This window comes from Hypomesus transpacificus, chromosome 9, assembly GCF_021917145.1.
Source record: "Hypomesus transpacificus isolate Combined female chromosome 9, fHypTra1, whole genome shotgun sequence".
Lineage (NCBI taxonomy): Eukaryota > Metazoa > Chordata > Actinopteri > Osmeriformes > Osmeridae > Hypomesus > Hypomesus transpacificus.
Window position 1 is genome coordinate 19,404,989 of NC_061068.1, and position 20,897 is coordinate 19,425,885.

The 20,897-nt window shown below is 41.2% G+C and overlaps 2 protein-coding genes across 3 annotated transcripts in view; one reads left to right on the forward strand and one right to left on the reverse strand.

Annotated features, from left to right (window-relative positions):
- Nucleotides 1–13,292: 13,292 nt before the first annotated feature.
- si:ch211-153b23.4 (uncharacterized protein LOC335392 homolog) lies at nucleotides 13,293–18,993 on the reverse strand. Its single transcript, XM_047025464.1, has 9 exons — nucleotides 18,690–18,993; nucleotides 17,889–17,999; nucleotides 15,980–17,668; nucleotides 15,329–15,428; nucleotides 15,056–15,204; nucleotides 14,853–14,965; nucleotides 14,639–14,728; nucleotides 14,058–14,180; nucleotides 13,293–13,935 (listed from the first exon to the last, which is right to left on the reverse strand). The coding sequence occupies exons 1-9, from the start codon at nucleotides 18,742–18,744 to the stop codon at nucleotides 13,783–13,785; spliced, it is 2,583 nt and encodes an 860-aa protein (XP_046881420.1). The 5' UTR covers nucleotides 18,745–18,993; the 3' UTR covers nucleotides 13,293–13,782.
- Nucleotides 18,994–19,269: 276 nt separating this feature from the next.
- The window catches only part of si:ch211-153b23.5 (uncharacterized protein LOC321177 homolog), a 2,226-nt gene continuing 598 nt past the window's right edge, over nucleotides 19,270–20,897 (forward strand). The window contains exons 1-4 of one of the 2 annotated variants that reach the window (XM_047025466.1): nucleotides 19,270–19,374; nucleotides 19,930–20,042; nucleotides 20,330–20,501; nucleotides 20,713–20,897. In XM_047025466.1, the coding sequence (XP_046881422.1) occupies nucleotides 19,935–20,042; nucleotides 20,330–20,501; nucleotides 20,713–20,897 (465 nt within the window). In that variant the 5' untranslated portion in view covers nucleotides 19,270–19,374; nucleotides 19,930–19,934. The remainder of the gene's footprint in view (nucleotides 19,375–19,929; nucleotides 20,043–20,329; nucleotides 20,502–20,712) is intronic. The other variant, XM_047025465.1, reaches the window with a different exon arrangement.

The following is a 20,897-nucleotide window of genomic DNA, read 5'->3' on the forward strand; positions in this document are numbered from 1 at the left end:
TTTCAGCAATGAACATCAAATATGTTATTTTGTTGTTGTTGTTCGTTCTGAATCGTGATATCTATTTTATTCTCAATTTATCCAGAACCGTGTAGCTCTAATACATAGCTTGTGTATGTATCATTTTGTTCTATTTAAAGTCATGTATAGAAGGTAGGGCCCGAAAATTACTCAAGCCCAGGGGCTCCCACCGCCCTAAGTCCTGCCCTGACTACATAGTTCACAGTCTTTGTAATTTGTTGAAGCAATACATTTCTAACATGTTTAATGTGTTTAGACCAAAAAAAAACTTTACAGGGACTTTAAATGTTTCTTTTATATAGGGAAGTGTAGGGACGACTTAAGTCTTTAAAATAACTTTAAAAGAGCTGCATATTGATTTGACAGGGGTCGAGAAATAGTTCTGAATCGGAATATGATAATTAATTTTGATTAAGAACATTCTTTTTTGGAACAACTAGCTGCTAACATTTTCTCCACCCCCTTAGGCTGGATACCAGTGTATGCTGTGTGAAAGTTCTTGAGAAGGGCAAGGAATGCCCTGATCCAATTCGCCAACATGTCCAGAACTCCCGTCTCGCCATAGAAACTGCCTAGAAATTCTGACAATGAAACATTTTAAATAGATTTCAGCAATGAACATCAAATATGTTATTTTGTTGTTGTTGTTCGTTCTGAATCGTGATATCTATTTTATTCTCAATTTATCCAGAACCGTGTAGCTCTAATACATAGCTTGTGTATGTATCATTTTGTTCTATTTAAAGTCATGTATAGAAGGTAGGGCCCGAAAATTACTCAAGCCCAGGGGCTCCCACCGCCCTAAGTCCTGCCCTGACTACATAGTTCACAGTCTTTGTAATTTGTTGAAGCAATACATTTCTAACATGTTTAATGTGTTTAGACAAAAAAAAAGTTACAGGGACTTTAAATGTTTCCTTTATATCGGGAAGTGTAGGGACGACTTAAGTCTTTAAAATAACTTTAAAAGAGCTGCATATTGATTTGACAGGGGTCGAGAAATAGTTCTGAATCGGAATACGATAATTAATTTTGATTAAGAACATTCTTTTTTGGAACAACTAGCTGCAAAAATGTTCTCCACCCCCTTAGGCTGGATACCAGTGTATGCCGTGTGAAAGTTCTTGAGAAGGACAAGGAATGCACTGATCCAATTGGCCAACATGCCCAGAACTCCCGGCTCGCCATAGAAACTGCATAGAAATTCTGACAATGAAACATTTTAAATAGATTTCAGCAATGAACATCAAATATGTTATTTTGTTGTTGTTGTTCGTTCTGAATCGTGATATCTATTTTATTCTCAATTTATCCAGAACCGTGTAGCTCTAATACATAGCTTGTGTATGTATCATTTTGTTCTATTTAAAGTCATGTATAGAAGGTAGGGCCCGAAAATTACTCAAGCCCAGGGGCTCCCACCGCCCTAAGTCCTGCCCTGACTACATAGTTCACAGTCTTTGTAATTTGTTGAAGCAATACATTTCTAACATGTTTAATGTGTTTAGACAAAAAAAAAGTTACAGGGACTTTAAATGTTTCCTTTATATCGGGAAGTGTAGGGACGACTTAAGTCTTTAAAATAACTTTAAAAGAGCTGCATATTGATTTGACAGGGGTCGAGAAATAGTTCTGAATCGGAATACGATAATTAATTTTGATTAAGAACATTCTTTTTTGGAACAACTAGCTGCAAAAATTTTCTCCACCCCCTTAGGCTGGATACCAGTGTATGCTGTGTGAAAGTTCTTGAGAAGGACAAGGAATGCACTGATCCAATTGGCCAACATGTCCAGAACTCCCGGCTCGCCATAGAAACTGCCTAGAAATTCTGACAATGAAACATTTTAAATAGATTTCAGCAATGAACATCAAATATGTTATTTTGTTGTTGTTGTTCGTTCTGAATCGTGATATCTATTTTATTCTCAATTTATCCAGAACCGTGTAGCTCTAATACATAGCTTGTGTATGTATCATTTTGTTCTATTTAAAGTCATGTATAGAAGGTAGGGCCCGAAAATTACTCAAGCCCAGGGGCTCCCACCGCCCTAAGTCCTGCCCTGACTACATAGTTCACAGTCTTTGTAATTTTTTGAAGCAATACATTTCTAACATGTTTAATGTGTTTAGACCAAAAAAAAACTTTACAGGGACTTTAAATGTTTCTTTTATATAGGGAAGTGTAGGGACGACTTAAGTCTTTAAAATAACTTTAAAAGAGCTGCATATTGATTTGACAGGGGTCGAGAAATAGTTCTGAATCGGAATATGATAATTAATTTTGATTAAGAACATTCTTTTTTGGAACAACTAGCTGCTAACATTTTCTCCACCCCCTTAGGCTGGATACCAGTGTATGCTGTGTGAAAGTTCTTGAGAAGGGCAAGGAATGCCCTGATCCAATTCGCCAACATGTCCAGAACTCCCGTCTCGCCATAGAAACTGCCTAGAAATTCTGACAATGAAACATTTTAAATAGATTTCAGCAATGAACATCAAATATGTAATTTTTTGTTGTTGTTTGTTAAGAATCGTGATATCAATTTATTCTCAATGTATCCAGAACTGTGTAAAAATGACTCAAGCCCAGGGGCCCCCACCGCCCTAAGTCCTGCCCTGGTGACACCACACCAATCACGTTTTGTGATTTCAGTCACATAACATCCATCTTAAAGCTAGAGTCAAAGTTCTGTGGACTAGACATTGTCATAGTAGGGAAGAAAATGCTCTGGAGTTTAGGTGTCCACACTAATTGACAAAACTTGTCAAGACGCACTGCTTAGTTCAGGCCTTATTTTATGTCAATTAACCGAATGGCTTTTGAAAACAGTGAAAGCAACATTATTTCTTAACTTGTTCATATAAATTAATACATTGTTTGGAAATGACGTACTGTATTTTTCAAAAGAAATAAGGTAAACATGTAAATTAATTAATGCTGGGTCATATTGTGAGAAAAAAAGTCTGCACTTATGGGACGCACGGACGGAACAAAAGTAGCCTAGTCCTACCAGACTCTCGTACATTTCATTTGTACAGAGAGTCTGGGCTTGCTCCATTGACAATCGTTAACTTCCTTGAAGGCGGGTACTCTGTTAAAGTTCTGCCCAGAGTCACTCTGGATCTGCTATAACCAATCGCTAGAGTTCACCCTATCCAACTCCCTCACCACTAACGGAGCTAACTGGAAAATCAAACTAAATCAAACTTGACCACCAAGAAAACTCAGCAAAGACTTTTCTTGCTCCGGCTTTAACTTCTGGATATTCCTTCAAAATTATGTTCTTATTCCTCATTATTTAATATCCCTTTCACCCACACTTATCATGTGACTTGTTCTTTATATGACATGTTTTTTACTTTGCATTATATGTATCAGCAAGGTGTGTCAGCATTGGAGAGGAAAATATTTAACTTCCTTAAAGTAAATGGTATGATGATGTATGGTCCTATGATGTACATTGTTTATATAGTTGTGTAATGTGGAGGAATGAAATCTATACTGCTAATCTATGCTGCTATTTTATATGTTCTATGTGTCTATTTATAAAGAACAATCAATACCTCCGATTTACTAAATGTGTAATGACAACGCTGAACATGCTGAATAATCCAAATGTAATCAATGCTTCAATTAGAACAGTGGGGATGAACTTATGCACCAGGATGTTTCTAAGTCTGTGAAGGTTGTACCATATACTGGGGAATGTACCTTTTGGTGTGAGGAGGAATGCAATAAATCAGCATGCTGTCAGGGGAGGCGAAATGGTAACTCTATGGGACTGGAGCGCGCACAATGGGCCTCACAACTCTTGAAAGTAAAAGTGTCCTCATTACGAGATAAGAACTATGCAGGCGGTGGAGGATGTAACCCTTTGCTCTTGGACGTCATCAGACCTTGGGATGGTCTGTCCCTCCACTGGATATTCTGTCCTCCCATTGGATATTCTGCCCACCCTTGGATGCCCCCCCCCTCTTGGATATTCCGCCCCCCTTCCCCTGGACATCATCTTCCCCCCTTCCCCTGACATCATCAGAAATAAACATATAATATCCTAAACCTCCTAAATATATTATATGTTAGCTTATCATAGGTGTAACCTATGACCTGAGTACTTATATGTCATGCTGTGCCAGGCTGCCTTGCGTTGTCTTGTCCAAAGAATTTCAGTGCCCAGTCTGACCCTGTGTTGTTCTGTGCATCTGACTGTAAAATACTTTAACTTGAACGCCATTGATGTCTTAGTGTAGATCAGTGATACCAGTTGATGTTACCAGTTTCGCTTCACAGGGTAGAGAAAACGAACAATGGTGTGTTGTATTTGTTGTTTGATTGCATAATTTCTTATCAATAAACTACAAATAACTTGGTCTGGCATTTAACCTTCAAATCATCTCCACCTAGATTAGCAACACTTGACAGTAAACAAAACCAAGTAACTTAACCTTACGGGAAAACACATATCTGATTGACAGTGAATGTGTATTACATAATCCAGAGCTTTATCCAATGCTGGTAATGAAAACTGAAAGTAGTTGATGGGAACAAGTGACAATACACAAAAAGGGGGTGGGGTCCCTTGACAGGAATAGGATGGGTTGAAAGCACATGCAGTCATACAGTAGAATGTTGGAAATACAAAGACACTGTGTTTAAAGCAATCTCCGAGTGCAACAAAGCATATAGTAATACAAATGAAAAATAATCAAAGTTTAATAATCAACACTTAAAAAAAGATAATCAAAATATAATTAAAATCAAAACCTATAAAACACATTTAGTGAAAAGCTTTTTTTAAAAGACATGCTTTTAGGTTTCCTTTAAAAACATCTGTTGTCTGAGGCGTCCTAGATGGTCAGGCGTTCCACAGCCTAGGCGCAGCAGACGCAAAGGCCCTATCACCCATGCTGCATAGCTTGGTTGTAGGGGCTTTAAGGGTGTGAAGGGTTGCAGATCGGAGGGTGTGTGAGGAGGTTTGGGGGGTGAGGAGTTCCTGTAGGTAAATGGGGGCATGTCCGTGAAGGCACTGGTGGGTGAGGAGGGAGACCTTATATTGGATTCTGAATGGGACAGGGAGCCAGGGAAGAATTTTCAGGATGGGGGTGATATGATCGTATTTGCGCACCCTCATCAGGATTGTCAGCAGCGCTGTTTTGAATGTATTGCAGTCTCTGGATGCTCTTGCCAGAGATCCCGATGAGGAGGGCATTACAATGGTTCAGCCTGGAGGAGTCAAAGGCGTGGACAAGCTTCTCTGCATCTGCTAGGGTGAGTGTTGGATGGAGTTTGGCGATGTTCTTGAGGTGGTAGAATGATGTCTTACAGGGGTGTTCGATGTCGGTGTCAAAGGTGAGCTGAGGGTCCATTTTAACACCCAGATTGGTGACAGAAGCAGAAAGGGGGATTGTTTTATGCCGGAGAAGGTGATATTGTTGAGACTGAACTAGATGTTAAGGGGGCATGGAGGTCCAGAAGACTGCTCAGGGACTGATTGTAAAAAAGAGTGAGCAACAGAAAGGAAGTCAGTACAGCCGGCGGAGAGAAGTTGAAGGTCCAAGGCATCCGCATCGATGTTTTCCAGCTTTCTGAAGTGGATCTGTCGCTTTGGTTTAGTGTGGTTGGAAGGAAATGGCAGCTCCATTGACACAACCTTAGATCGGCCGGTAGATAAGGAGAACAGTCATGGGAAAGGGGGGCTTACATTTAAATGCAAGACACTCGCAGGAAGATGTTGCAGGCAGCGAGATGGGGGACAACTCCAGGTCCTGTCGGTGGATGGACAGATAAGGCCACCACCGGGGCCAGTGCGGCGAGCTGCCTCCAAGTAACCGTAGCTGGGGGGGCAGGCTTCATTTAGGGCCTAGTAAACCTCTGGCTGGTGCCAAGTTTCCGTCAGACACATGAAGTTAAGTCCTTTCTCTCTGATGTGTTCTTCAATCAGTGTGGATTTATTGTTGATAAATTGAAGGTTGAAAAGTTCAAATTTGACCCATGATTGTGGGGTGAACCTCTGTACAGGTCGCAAGACATTAAAGTCCACCCCGCGCAGACTAGAATCCACTCCACGAAGTGTATCCAGCCGAGAGTACGGGAATCCTAAACTGGAGTGCAGAGGTCTCGCGATATTTACAGTGTTGATGGTAGCTGGAGCGACGGTACCCTGATGACTTGTCAGACATGCGACGGATGACCAGAGAGATGGGATGTTTTTAGCAGAGCAGCTTGGTTGATTTTGGAAGATGGATTTTCAACCGGATCCTCTAGGAATGTAACGAGGGCGTCGAAAAAGTCAAAGTTCTTTAATTATGGAGATGTTTAAATCCAGGGGTGGTTGCGGGATTAAGTCGTTGCATTTCTGAATCTACTTACACTCTAACTACATATTAGTCTATACCCATCCTTTTCTATTAAACAGATATTAATAGCGATGTGTCTTTTTCTATATATCTTTATCCTACTGCAACAGCAATCCATGGCATCTGCTTTGAAGAAGATTTACATACTTATCTTTTTTTTTAAATTAAATTCCACAGCAGATGCCTTTTATTGTAATACTTCATAGCTGCTAGTGTGTAATATATCAGTTTTTTCATCGTATTTTATAATTATGCACATGGTTTTTCCTGAGTGCATTTCCCCCCCTTCTGGATCATAAAGGGAATAAATTATTAATTGTGTGATATCACTGTCTCCTGACCAGTCAAGAAAATATGGAAACTAGTTTTTTCATTACAATTTCAGTAATATAGTAAATGTGAAGTCCCTTTCTCATAACCTCTATAGGGTGAATTTGGGTATCTGGGACATGGGTAAGGTGGGACACCTAAACTCCAAAGCGTTTTTTCTCCTGCTGTGACAATGTCTAGTCCACCGAACTTTTACCCTAGGTTTAGCATGAATGTTATGTAACTGAAATCACAATGCGTGAATGGTGTCACAATAAAGGTCAGGGCACTAGTCAATTAGGAAGCTCTGATGAGAAAATGAATGCAAAAAAAATCCCAGATTACCCCAATTCACCCTACAAGGAAGTACATTAAGAATTAAAACCCAAGGTCACTACTGCTCCAGGAAAAGCCTGATGGTTCATGTTGTACACAACAGTACCGTACAAGTGTAGGGATGTGTGTTTATACTGAATCAATAACTCTCAAAAGTCCCCATTCATTCAACATGTACTTTTGAGTTAATTGTTACTAGGTAAAATACACTGGATGATGGGAAACTAATTTTGAGATTATCAGGGTGAATAGTTCACGTTAACCCTGTAAAACCCCTTATTGTAAAATTACGTCACTGTTAGCTCTTTAATTGCTATTTTCTTTTTTTTGAAAGACCACATTTATCCAAAAGCATTGTAAAGCAAGACAATATGACCCATTGGCTATGTAAATGTGGTCTTCAGCAAAAAATCTTATTTGCAAATGTGTTTTTTGGAGAGCTAAAAGTGAGGTTGTAATTTTAAATCGGGTCTTACAGAAGACAACCTTTCAAAGAATTGAAAAAAAAGAGAAAAAAAGCACTTCTCATCCACTTCACACAATACAGTGGCACAGACAAACACACACAGAGACATCCACACACAGTGTACAGGATGCTGCTGGTGTCCTGGAGGCATGACGAGACATCAGCACACAGTCTGAGAATGTGAGAATGTAGGGGCTGGTGGGTCTCAGTTTGACAGTGAACTAACTAGACACATGAGACTATTTGCACACACATACATACACACGCACACACACACAATATTATTTCAGAAAAGAACAGACTATTATACTGTTAGCTAAAATGTCAGAACTCTAAAGCAATTACAGAAAGATTTATGTTTAATGAATTTATGGAAGTCATATCTAAAAATGCATTAATCTATACTTGTTAAAACCTCAGTCAAAGATCTGGTAAAGAATCTCCTTTCATATCTGTTAAAATGAAAGAACTGGAGGCAAGGGCCAAAATTGTAAGGATGTAGAATGCAATGCAATGACTTCGGATATAGGCCTATCAGATATCACGATACAGAATTCAATAAACTCCTAGTTAGACAAGTTAACATATGCGTGACTACTTCTGTAATGAGTAACCAGCGATGATGCATACTAGAAACTGGACTCCCAATGTGATTAACACATAGACTGTATATGGATGGCGACGTGTCTCCGCTTCCTCCCACTGTACAAAAATGAAGCCAAAATATCCCGGATACGGGTGCTGCCATCTTGTGCTGGTGATGTCATTTGGAGCCACAGTCTGCGCAATAGTAATCAGGTGGTGGAAACGCAGCATTGAGGACCCACCCATACACTCACCAGACCCAATCGCAAGCACACACTAACCCCTTTTTATATTGTCAAATACTAATAAAAAACTAACTGATGGCCTATGTATGCTACTTATCCCAGCGCCTAAAGCATCAAATGTATTCATATCTCCAATATGAAAGCTTTACTGTAACTTAATCTCTTCATACCTTGTATGTATTGTCATTGAAGGTAACTTGCAAATATTTGATTTGCATAGCCTTTCATTTTACAAATTATGCACCGGGTGCACATCGCAAAGTAAATAAGTAAAAAAAAAAAGATGCCTATCCGTGTTTTTCTAGGCCTACCCAAAAATATTTTTCCGGTTACGCCCCTGACACAAGAGCTTTCTGTCTTAGTTTGTGCAAAGAAACAATTATGTTGTCAGGAACTCACAACAAGGAAATGGTTCTTACCAGAATTCACATTGAGGGCTGTGATTATTGACTAGCATGCAGAGGGCAGGACTACGGCCGGTGGGGGCCCCTGGGCTTGAGTAATTTTCGGGCCCTACCTTCTATACATGACTTTAAATAGAACAAAATGATTAATCAGAGAAAGGAACCTCATATGATCACAGAGATAGGAGGTGAAAAGAGCAGGAAACTAAACATTGAATAAGCCTATTTCAGATGCTGCGGTATCTATTGTAAGTTTTTCATTTCAAAGAAATTATCTGAAGGTTTGTGTCACTAAGCATTTCGAGATATTTCTCATAGAATTTGGGATAATTGTTTTCGGGTGACTTTAGGCCAATTGATTTTTTCTTACCTGCCTGATTGGGAAGCTCAAAGTTCTCCCTCTTCTATCCATCCCATCTAAATCTTTGTCAAAGCTTTGTATGGTGTTACTTCAACGATAACTACAGTGACAAAATAATAAAAGATTTTTTCTCTAAGAAGTAATCAAAAGACTATGATGTTGTTGTTAAGTTCTAACACTAAAAAAACAAAATTCTTTGGTAGGCCACTGAGTGAAATAAGATTCCAGAGTGTGTGAGGACTGTGAGGGGAGCCAGGCTTTAATCCCCCCTGCCACTTTTGAGAGGCCACTTTCGAGAGGTTAATAGAGCGGATCCTGACAGACGTTCCCCGGAGCCCGGAGGTAGTCTGTGGTCTACCTTGACGACTTGCTGGTCCACGCCGCTGACTTTGGGGGGCCTCCACCGGGTCTTTAAAGAGATCTGGGGAGCCGGACTGCACCTCAGCCCAAAGAAGTGTGACCTCCTGCAGCAGGAGGTCAAGTTTTTGGACCACGTAGTCAGGGAGGAGGGTGTGGCTACCGACCCAACAAAGTTGGAAGCAGTGAGAAACTGGCCGGTACCTCGACACATCAGAGAAGTGCGCAGCTTCCTGGGGCTCGCCTCGTACTACAAACGTTTTGTCCAGGGGTTCGCATCCATCGGCAGTCCCATCCACCGCCTCACCGACAAAGGGCGGATCATTGTGATGATTGACGATGATTGACGATGATTGACTTTTGCCCAACTTCGAGCCGTCTTGACGGATGCCCCCGTCTTAACGCTGCCAGATCCCAAACGTTGATTCATCGTTGATACCGACGCAAGTGACGTGGAGATTGGGGCAGTGCTGTCCCAGGAAGGAGAAGGTGGAGAGAGAGCCGTGGCTTACTACAGTCGGGCTTTGAGCCTCCCTGAACGTAACTACTGTGTTACCCAGAAAGAACTGCTGGCGATGGTCTCGGCACTTCATCACTTTTGACTCTACCTCTATGGTCAGTCCTACCTACTGCGACCTGAACATGCCTCTCTGACCTGGCTTTCTCCCGACGGAGAAAACAAATTCAGGCTTAAGGCCTTTGCAGATCAAGTCTGAATAATACATTAGTACGTCAAGTATTAAAATAGAAGCCACCTATCTCTATAAGTTATTGCACATCAGGTCCGTCATTGTCGTAGCCTACTCCAACAATGTGTAATGAATAAAACATCTGCGTTTCAATTTCATCCAATTTCGGCTAGATTTAAACTGACCAACCACCAAGATAGGCCTACCACGTTTTGATCACGTCAACGAGGGGTATTGTGCTATAAAAAATTGTTTTGGATTTGGTATGAAAGATTTCAGTATGAAAAAATCGTATCTGAGTATTTTGCATTTTCGTTTGTCGGTCTGCATAGTGTAAATCACTTGTAGGCTAACCTAAGCGTGACAAAGTTTTCGGGGACCTTTTGGGGGGACTTTTAAATATCTTTTAAACTCACAAACTCCTCAAGTAAATATGCCAGTAAACTGACAGGTAGTAAATTTAAGTAGACAAGCATTTCCTCAATTTGTAGTGCACTGTGAAGGATCGCCGTAAAGAACTCTCTTGGCATTTCATGCAATCTTATGTGTCTTAACCAGGGGCGCCGTACAGGGGGGAAAAGTTAGGACAATTCCAAGGGCCCCTGACTGACATCTGACAATCTAAAAAACAAACATTAATGTTTTGTTTTTTTTCATGGGGCCCAAAATTCCTGGGGGAGCCCCTGGCATTTCTTAATAAAAGATGAATCAATGTTGGTTTATTTTAATGACTGATTATGGCATTAAAGAAAGAAGTTTGCAATCATGGCCATGGAATCATTAAGTTGTCTGTTTTTTGTTGTTTGTTGTTAATGGGAACAGAGGAAAGCTTGGATCTAGATGGATCTCTCTCAACTGGCAGGTTTACTTTTGGCATAATACAAGTTTTGTTCTCTAGTAGAATGATTTGCTGGACCTGATGTTAGTTTCCTGTAGGATCCCAAATGACTCTTATTGAGAGACTTGTTGCTCTTGTTGGTTAGTTGTAACTGATTTAACTTCTTGTACTCGCTGTGAATTATATTATATTATTGTTGCTTGCTTTTTCTACAGGTACACTCTTGCATTTTTTAAGTTCATGTTGTTTAATTTGTAACTTGTTTAACTACATGCTCTTATGGTTCTTCCCATTGGCACTTATTTGGACTTCACAATGTACAATGTTTCCCCTAGGTTTACAGCTTTGTGGGGGCGGGGCGCCCTAATATAATGGTAGGGAAAACACTGATGTATGCTTTATGTTTGGCTACTCGCAATGTTTTGGGGCTCGTTGTTATGATCAGTGACCTATGAACTTTTGTAAAGCTCTCTCTTGGAAGTCGCTTTGGATAAAAGCGTCTGCTAAATGAATAAATGTAAATGTAGTATCTGTTGGCAGCGGGTGAACTCTGATATGAAAGCATCGTCTAAAGTCATGCAAAAAACTGCAAATGTTTACTCTTCTGCAATCGGTTTCGTAAGCAGAGATTTGTTGAAACGTTTGTTAACCGAGACTGTAGGTCAAACAAATCGTTTTAACAAATGGAGGCGACAAAGCGTTCGCTGTATATAAGAAACAATGATGTTGTCGGGAACTCACCACAAGGAAATGGTTCTAAATAAAATTCCCATTTAGGACTGTGATTATTTACTGGCATGTCTATGTCAGGGAAGAGGAATGATCATATGATCACAGAGGTACGATAGGAGCAGGAAACTAAACGTTGAATAAGCTTATTTTAGACGCTGCGGTATCTTTCGTAGGTTTTTTCATTTCAAGGAAATAGCCTAAGGTTTGTGTTAGTAAGCATTTCGAGATATTGCTCATAGAGTTTGGGATAATTGTTTTCGGCTGACTTGTAAAAAATAAAATAATAATTATAACCCCTTTTTATATTGTCAGATAGCCTAACTCATTAAAAACAAACTGATGCTACTTATCCAAGCGCCTAAACATCAAATGTATTAATATCTCCAATATGTACTGGAGATATTAATACAAGCTTAAGTTACTTTACTGTAACTTAAGCTCTTCATACCTTTTATGTATTGTCATTGAAGGTAACTTCCAAGTATTAAAATAGCCTACGTCTTTATTAGATATTGCCCAACTGTTAAGGAAGTCATAACTGACTTGATACCCTGTTTTGGTCATCAAGGAGTCTTGTGAGCAAGGGATAATGCCCAACGAGGTGTACATAATCTGATAATGGACGATGCTGAGGCGTGAACCGTACGCTGACACAAGATCTTTCTGTCTTAGTTTGTGCAAAGAAACAAGAATGTCGTCAGGAACTCACGACAAGGAAATGGTTCTTACCAGAATTCACATTTAGGGCTGTGATTATTGACTAGCATGTCCAGGGCAGGACTATAGGCCGGTGGGGACCCCTGGGCTTGAGTCATTTTCGGGCCCTACCTTCTACGTGACTTGAAATAGAACAAAATGATTCATCAGAGAAGAGGAAGCTCATATGATCACAGAGATAGGAGGTGAAAGGAGCAGGAAACTAAACATATAATAAACTTATTTTAGATGCTACGGTATCTATTGTAGGTTTTTCATTTCAAGGAAATTATCCGAATGTTTGTGTCAGTAAGCATTTCGAGATTTTGCTCATAGAATTTGGGATAATTGTGTGACTTTTGAAAATACGTGACATAGTTTTTTCTCAGTAGCCATCTATACCCTGTTATGTCAAGGCTTCATTCAGTGACATGACTGGGCAAGATCATCTTTTGTACAATTATTGGAGCCCCCCCAAAAGTTTCATTAGTTTCATTTTTTTTCTTCATATTTTAAAACTAAATTAGTTAATTTCTCTTCCTAAAACCCATGAGAGGACACTGTTTAAAATGATTTTTTTTGTATTCTTCTTGGGGAACATGCCCCCAGACCCCCCTAGTTTTGCTGGGTCACAGGAAAAATAATGTTTTATCTAGGGGCTTAGCCCCCCCAAAAGTGGGAACCTAGATTTGCCCCTGTGCCTATCTATGTATCTATCTATGCAACTACATGGACATTTTTCTGTAATGACAATGTTGCTACTTTTGGTACATTGAAGTTAATGTAATGTGTTGCCAAGTTTTGTTAGATTCTCATAACTCTCATAACTTCATGACTTACAGTGCTATAACTGGCTTTTGACATGAATAACAGGTGTTTTATGTAATATTTATGTTTTATAATGCTAGTAAGTGGTGCGAAAAACGAAATCCTTACTTCTGCATACAATGTATTATTTGCTCAATGCATTTTACACGACCACTAAATATTAGATTTTCATTTTTGCAGTTCTTTAAATACTAAATAGAAAATAACAGATTTTCAGTTGTGCTAATAACGTCATAGTTTGTTAAGTTAACCTACAGTACATACAGTATTTCTTATTTTTTGTAACATATTACATTACTGCATGAATTCCTTGTTCTATAAAAATGACAAAAACTTGAGACATGATATCTACTGAATGGTCTGCAGTTATGCTTATGCTTTGCACAGTTATCCCTATGTTGTATCTCCGTCATTCTCTCTTTCTCCCTTCCCACATACACACAAATCAGGATTTCCATTAAGAAACCACACACTGATTGTTTTAATACAACATAACAGTTATCATCGAGCAACGGAGAGGTGCGAAAGAGTTCCAGGGACTGGACTCTTGTCAGGTTAGGAGGGTAGAGAGGAGTCTGATGAGGACGTTAAGCTGGAATCTGCTCCCAAGTCAGTCTGTCTGCCTGAAGATGCAAGGTCCTCTTCAAAAGCTGTATTAATGTGACCTTGCATGTGTCTTCTCTGGACATTCTCGAAGATTTGAAGCACCTAGTTGAAAGAGGGCCACGGTTAAATGATGGTTAATTTATCCTGACTTTGTCATCAAATAAGAATAAATACACATTGATGTGTTCCCAGAGACTTATCTGATGGATCTGATCACTTTCTACCTTAGATTTGGGAATGAGTCCCACTCTGAAGAAACCAATGTGACCGCTCTCAATCTTGGTGCAGTCTACCACCGTGGAGGCAATATTTTCTGGGGATGGACCATCACACAACACCCCATCCACCTTCACAGCAACACACACACACACAAATGAAGGCATGCATACATACATGCATGCACACACACAAACAAACTCCATTAAGCTTCTTATAGAACTGTACATGGCTACTTATTTGTGAAAATACACCATTCTAATCTAAATTAGAATGGTGTATAAATTTACAATTTAGCAGACGCTTTTATCCAAAGCGACTTGCAAGAGAGAGCTTAACAAAACTGCATAGGTCACTGATTATAACAAAGAGATAGCCCCAAACATTGTGGGTAGCCAAAACATGAAGCATACATTGTGAAAAACAATAGTCCCAAAGGGAAGAACCATACGAGCATGTAGTTAAACAAGTTACAACTAAACAACATGAACCTCAAAAATGCAAGGGTGTATAAATGTAGTCATAGAAGTCAGGCTCAGTTTTTCTGGAGTGGCTTTAATGGCTTTTACAGCAATGTATGTACCATCACCTTGTCTCCTATCTTGGCATAGACTTGGTTGTGGTGGGTGGTATCTGCTTCTCCTGTGGGGTTTGCTGAGGTCACAGCAATAGGCCCCACCTACCAAAAAGAGAACAAGATGGTGATTCCATTAAATTAAAGGTTTGGGATTAGTCTTATGTGTGAGGAATTTGCTAAATAATCTTGCATCTGAGTACTTTTCATGATCACAAAGAGAGATTACCAGGCTCATAAGATGTGTGGCCACTGCACAGTCTGGGTTTCTGATGGCGATGCTCTGAGGGGTGCCAATGTGTTTAGCTGCCTCACCCAAGCCAAAGTTATCCATCCACTGGCCTGAACAAGTGAGAATCGGAAGATTTTACAATGAATGACCCAATACATAATTCACATTCATGCACACAGGTATGTGAACTCTGGACCTACCCCTGGGGATGACTAAGCTGATGGAGGATGGCCAAGCAGCCTGCATAAAGTCCCAGAGTAGAGGACTCAGGAGGTGTCTGACAGGCTCCAGCTGTTGGATGGAGGATACCCACATTGACATGGGACGATCCTGGGCCTGCTTCTTAACTCTACCCACACAAACGCACAGAACAAAGAGAGATCATTTCGGATTGATTTAGCATGTTACAGTTTCTTAGGCAGTTTTTCTGTTTAATTTTCATAATTGAAACCTAAAGTGAAAACAGAACTTACCTGAAAGCTTTCTGCACAGCTTCGGGCCTGTTGCAGGCTGCCACTAACACATAGACAGTGTCTGTTGGCATCCCACAAATTCCTCCGTTCGTCATGATTTCTGGGTCAGAGACATACATACCAATCATTTAATTACCCTACATCAAGTAATAATTGAAATAGATGTACAGGTATGCATACAATTTGAATGATGTCTGGAAGTATGTATCAATACATGTAGATAGATACATATTTTTGTGTACAGACAGACATTCAGGTACACCATTACACAAAATAATACAAACGTCATACTGTGCTATAGTGCAAATTGGCATCGTGTTATTAGAGCTAAAGGGCTTTAGAAATGTAAGAGTTCTTAGAAATATTTGTAGTCTTGGGTATGTGTATGGGTAAGTTTATGGACAGGTCTTAGAAATTGGATGGGGTAAGAGAGTTCCAGTACTATTTTAGTTTGTTTCTAAAGGACTCTGACAACATTGTACAATGATTATTGCTGCTTGCCTATGATTTTCATGCACTCTGTTATTATTTTTGGCAGACTAACTTTGCATTATGGTACCAGCAGTAGCTAAGATTGATTCCTGTTAATATAAGTTGTATATGGACAAGTGGATACATAGACTGACAGCTACTAATGTAATATATTCTCACCAGCGATCTGCAGCACAGACAAGGCCTTCCTGGCGGGGACATGAGGACAGATGTGCCTGGCTCCTCCCACCCCTCGGAGCTTCATGATTGGCTCTCCCAAGGGTATCTGGGGGCTCTGAAAGGTGCTGTTGAAGATGTGAGCCAGGAAGCAATAGAAACTCACCAGGCCAAAGATGATGGTGACCCCAATGTCATAGCCATAGGGGAGAACGCCCAGTGCATCCAACAGAAAGCTAATCAAGATAAGCTGAAAGGTCAGGGCGTAGGCGAACCAGGCCACATTTAGGAATAAGGTCCCCACAATCACCAGACAGTTAAACAAAACAAAGCCGATAACTCCCACCGCTAAGCTCAACCCCCGTGTGTCCCCATACAGGCCACCGTAACGAGTCAGTCCCCAGATGCTCCACATCACTCCATACAGGATGAAGGCAGTGCTCTCTAATGTCTTCCCTCGTGAGAAAGCCACAGAGCCACAAAGCAGCTGCATCAGGCCTCCTGCCACCACCACCCAGGGCAGGACCAGTACAGACAAGGGCCCTGCAACACCAACACTGGTTGTGATCGCAAAGGATGCAAGGACGCTGCAACCGTGGCCCAGAACCTCTGCATCTGCATACTTGGAGGTGCCCAAGTATGGTGCATGGAGATGCTTGTCGTGGGGCTTGAGGGTGAGGCTACTAACTCTCATCACCAGGGACTGGAATAACCCCTCCCCCGTGGGAATTTTACGCGCTGGGGAGCCATGATTGTGTAGGCTGATGAACAGCATGATGGTGGAAACTACAAATATGGCACCCTGCACACCCTGTGTGCCCCTGTAGTGGAAGCCTTGTGAGTGGGTAGCGATGGATATGCAGTATGCCACAAAGAAGAGCTGGTAGAGCCCCACGGTCAGACTAATCTGGCAGCTGAACAAAGCCAATATAAAAAATAGCACAGAAAAGACGATGGGGAAGGGGATGGATGTGGAAGGTTGGAGGGAGAAGGCTGTGAGTAGAGCGGTATAGCCCTCTGCAAACTTCAGAATACCAGTAAAACCAAAGAAGGTTGCGGTGAGTGGGTCCTTGGTCCGGTAGGACAGGATGCACACGCCCGTCTGGAACACCCCTGCGGTCCACAGCCAAGGGACGTGACCTGAGAACAGTTGGGGTACTACGCCTAGTAGAGGGCAGGCTAACACACTGGCAGACAGCAGGTTCATTACCAGGCCTACTGAGATCACATCATTGTGTGCCGGGCTAAGAGAACCCGGACGGAGCCCTGACTTATTTTTAAGTCCGGTGCCAGGGAGCTCAACCTTACAACAAGTGATGTTGGACAACAAACGCCCAATGCCAAAGTATAGACCCACCAGACAGACAAGGAGGTAGTTGGAAGCTGTGGCACCCTGGCCAAAGTGAGCGTCTGACAGGCCTGCAATCTGGTGAGCACAAGCCATGCTGATACTTAGGGAGATGGTAAAGAGGAAAATATTCCTTTGGAGGATGGCCACAATGCCCAGGATAAGGAGAGCCAGGGTGAAGGCTGCAAGGCCTGGGATAAAGGCATAGCGGAGCCCCCCATCTATCTCCTGCAGGAACCCCTCCCCTGAGAGGATGTAGATCAAGCCAGAGCCAAACCACAGGGCCGACACAGTCAGACACAGATTAGAGAACAGCTGGGACTGGGACAGGCTGCGGCACACTCCTTAGAAACAGGGGTAAGAGGAACCAGAGATAGAGAGTGATAGTGAGAGGGGACAGAGAGTGATATAAAGCGAGACAAAGGGGCAATCAATGAAAGTGTGATAGGGATGGAAAGAGAGAGAGAGAAGAAAAGAGACGGTGTGTGAACGTGGACACTTCATATTGGGAAACATTTGTTTATTGAAAACAAAATTAATTTTTTGAATTATTTTTAGACCTACCGACATAGGCCAAAAGTGCAGCTACGACAACCAGCAGTATCCCCAGTACAGTATGGGGGAGGAAATCTTGTGTTGAACTGGCATAGTTATTTACCAGAAGCAATAAGGAGCCTACAGTTATAAAACCCATACAGACAAAATCTGTTCAAAATCAACTGTTGTTAGCACATTATTGTTTAACACACTACTGACACCTGATTGTCTGTATGCTAAAGAATTACATTTTAGGCTAGTAAAATCACAAGACTGTAAATACAAATGTATGATATTGTTATCGACTATGTTCTACATAAAAAAACATCAAGTATGTGATCGAATTAAGCAATAAGCCCCAAGAGTCCGTGGTTTACGCTAATTTTAGAACAGGTAAGGGGAGTAGTTAGGCACGACGCGAAGCGGAGTGCCGAAAACCCCCTTACCTGTTCTAAAATCAGCGTAAACCACGGACTCGCGGGGCTTATTGCTTTTCTAAAACTGTTACTACAAATATTTGATATGGTTTCATCAATAAAAACAATTAGAAACAAAATAGTTTAATAATAAACCGTCATTCTTCCGCTACAACAAAGTATAGTTCCTATATAAATCGTTGCCATGCAACAGCCAGATGGACATCTTTGCCGTCTTTTTCCATTTTAAATATTCGATGCGCAGTAATATGGAGTGTTAAAGAATGTTATGAGAACAACCTGTGAGGTTATGCTGGATTTTACAACGGCATGGAACGCGATATAGCCAATCACAATCAAGGATGGGAACAACCAGTTTTAGAAGACGATATAAACAAGCTACGCCACTCACCGCCGGAGATTCCGAGGATTCCAACAGAAAAATGGAGAGACTCGATCTCAGCCATCGCAGCGTCGACTGCATGGCCTGAAGCCGACGCTGCGGTTTATACACACACGTCCCCGACGTCACTTCAGAGCCTACCTGTTACAGGATACCGGAACTTTTCCGTCTGAAGCAATATACTACTCTAAAGAGCAGTGAGATCATACTGCTCACGAAAAACAATACCTTTTACTTATGAAAACATGAATGAACGAATAACCTGAAGGTTATTTATTTATGTATTTATTTATTTTGAATAACCTAACTGGAGTAACCAAAAACAAAAAACTGAGTGAGAGTAAAATTTAATTGTACGAGTCTTAAAATCATTTTTGCATTTTGCACATTTTATACAAGGCAGTGTTGTAAGAAGTGTTGTGATATATGATATAATTATAACAGACCAACAGCTGTATAGAGTATTACAGTGTTAATGTTTCAAACTAACATAAAAAAAGCTTCCTCAAATTCATCCTAAAGGCATCATTACACAGCACAGGGCGTGACCGTGAGTCGGTGTTTTTCCAGACACTCCCCTATGGGATGAGACGGAGCAGGCTATAAAACAGGCTGCTGGTGTTGAACACACCTCATCTGAAAGGCAACACTCTCGAATTCTACACATCTACAGGTCAACAGCTGCTTTAACAAGGTGACTATCTTTTTTTGTATAATGACATTTATAACGTATCTGCCAGTGTTTATGGGTCTATGTATTTCATGTTGGAGAATCCTAGATTTCTCAATCCTGTATCATAACATTGAAAGGTGATATTGTAAGACTTAAAGGTTTCAAAAAGTTGTTTTTATCTTGTTGCCCACACTGTTCTAGATTAGCTAATGCAACCTTTTCACAGCAGAGGTTTCTAGCTTCCCAACACTTCCGTCTCCAGTTGGTTGTGGGCTGGATGTGTTTGTTCATGAGACAGAGTGGATCAGTATTGGGTTACTGGGAGACAGTGTGAAGCTCACCTGAGATTCAACCCATCTGAATCTTTAATAGGGAGTTGTTTGTTTAATGGGCTTCTAGTGAGAAATGCTGAGTCATTCTAAACCCACACCACACACACACACACAAGTACCCTGCGAAGTAAGGGGAAATGTTTTCATAGTTGTATCTAGGCAACTGCTGTTGTTCTTGGCAAGCAAATTAAATAAACGGTGTGTGTGTGTCTGTGCATTTGTGTGTCTGTTTGTGCTCCAACAGGAACCATGGCAAAGAGTGTGGCAGTGATTCTGGCTGGGTGTGGGGTCTATGATGGAACAGAAGTGCACGAGGCCTCTGCTGTTCTAGTGCACCTGAGCAGGGCTGGGGCAAAGGTAGACTACCCAACTACCATTACACTGTAGACTCAGATATTTCTAGTCCTCTGCCAATAAAAAGATGACATTTACATATGCCTGCAGGGAAATGTGACTTGCTTACACACACACATGGCATGAAGCCATTAAAAACACATGGCACCCTATCTCCTCTTTCCTATCCTCCTTTTCTTCTCCTCTTTCTCCCATCTTGCTCTTGGCACTCCTCTCTCATTCTCGCTTCCATATCAATTCTCTCATCAAGCTCTTCTCTCCCCCTCACCACCCCACCCCCACACACCAAGGTCCAGATGTTTGCTCCTGACATGGACCAGATGCATGTCATCAACCACTGTGAGGGCAAACCTTCCGAAGAGAAACGCAATGTGCTCCAGGAGAGTGCCCGTATCGCTCGTGGTGAGGTGAAAGACCTGTCTACGCTGGAAACCACTGCCTTTGATGCCATTATCATCCCAGGTGAGATGAAGCTGAAAGTGAATTGTTCAGTTATGCCTATTATTCTTATTCCTATTTTGCCATCCGTGTCATTATGACTCAGATAACAAACATTCAATCCGTCCATTCATCCATCCATTGATCCTTTCATCCGCGTAAAACTCTAGGACCCAGTTACATGAAAGTATTTTCTTGTTGTCCACTTTATATTTCTCTGCTACATTCGCTTCAGGTGGATTTGGTGTGGCTAAGAACCTGAGTGACTGGGCAGTGAAAGGGAAGGAATGCAGCGTCCAGCCCCAGGTAGAACGACTGATCAAGGAGTTCAATGTAAAAGGCAAACCCCTGGGAATGTGTTGCATCTCTCCAGTCCTTGCAGCCAAGGTCCTACCAGGCTGTGAGATCACCGTGGGACAG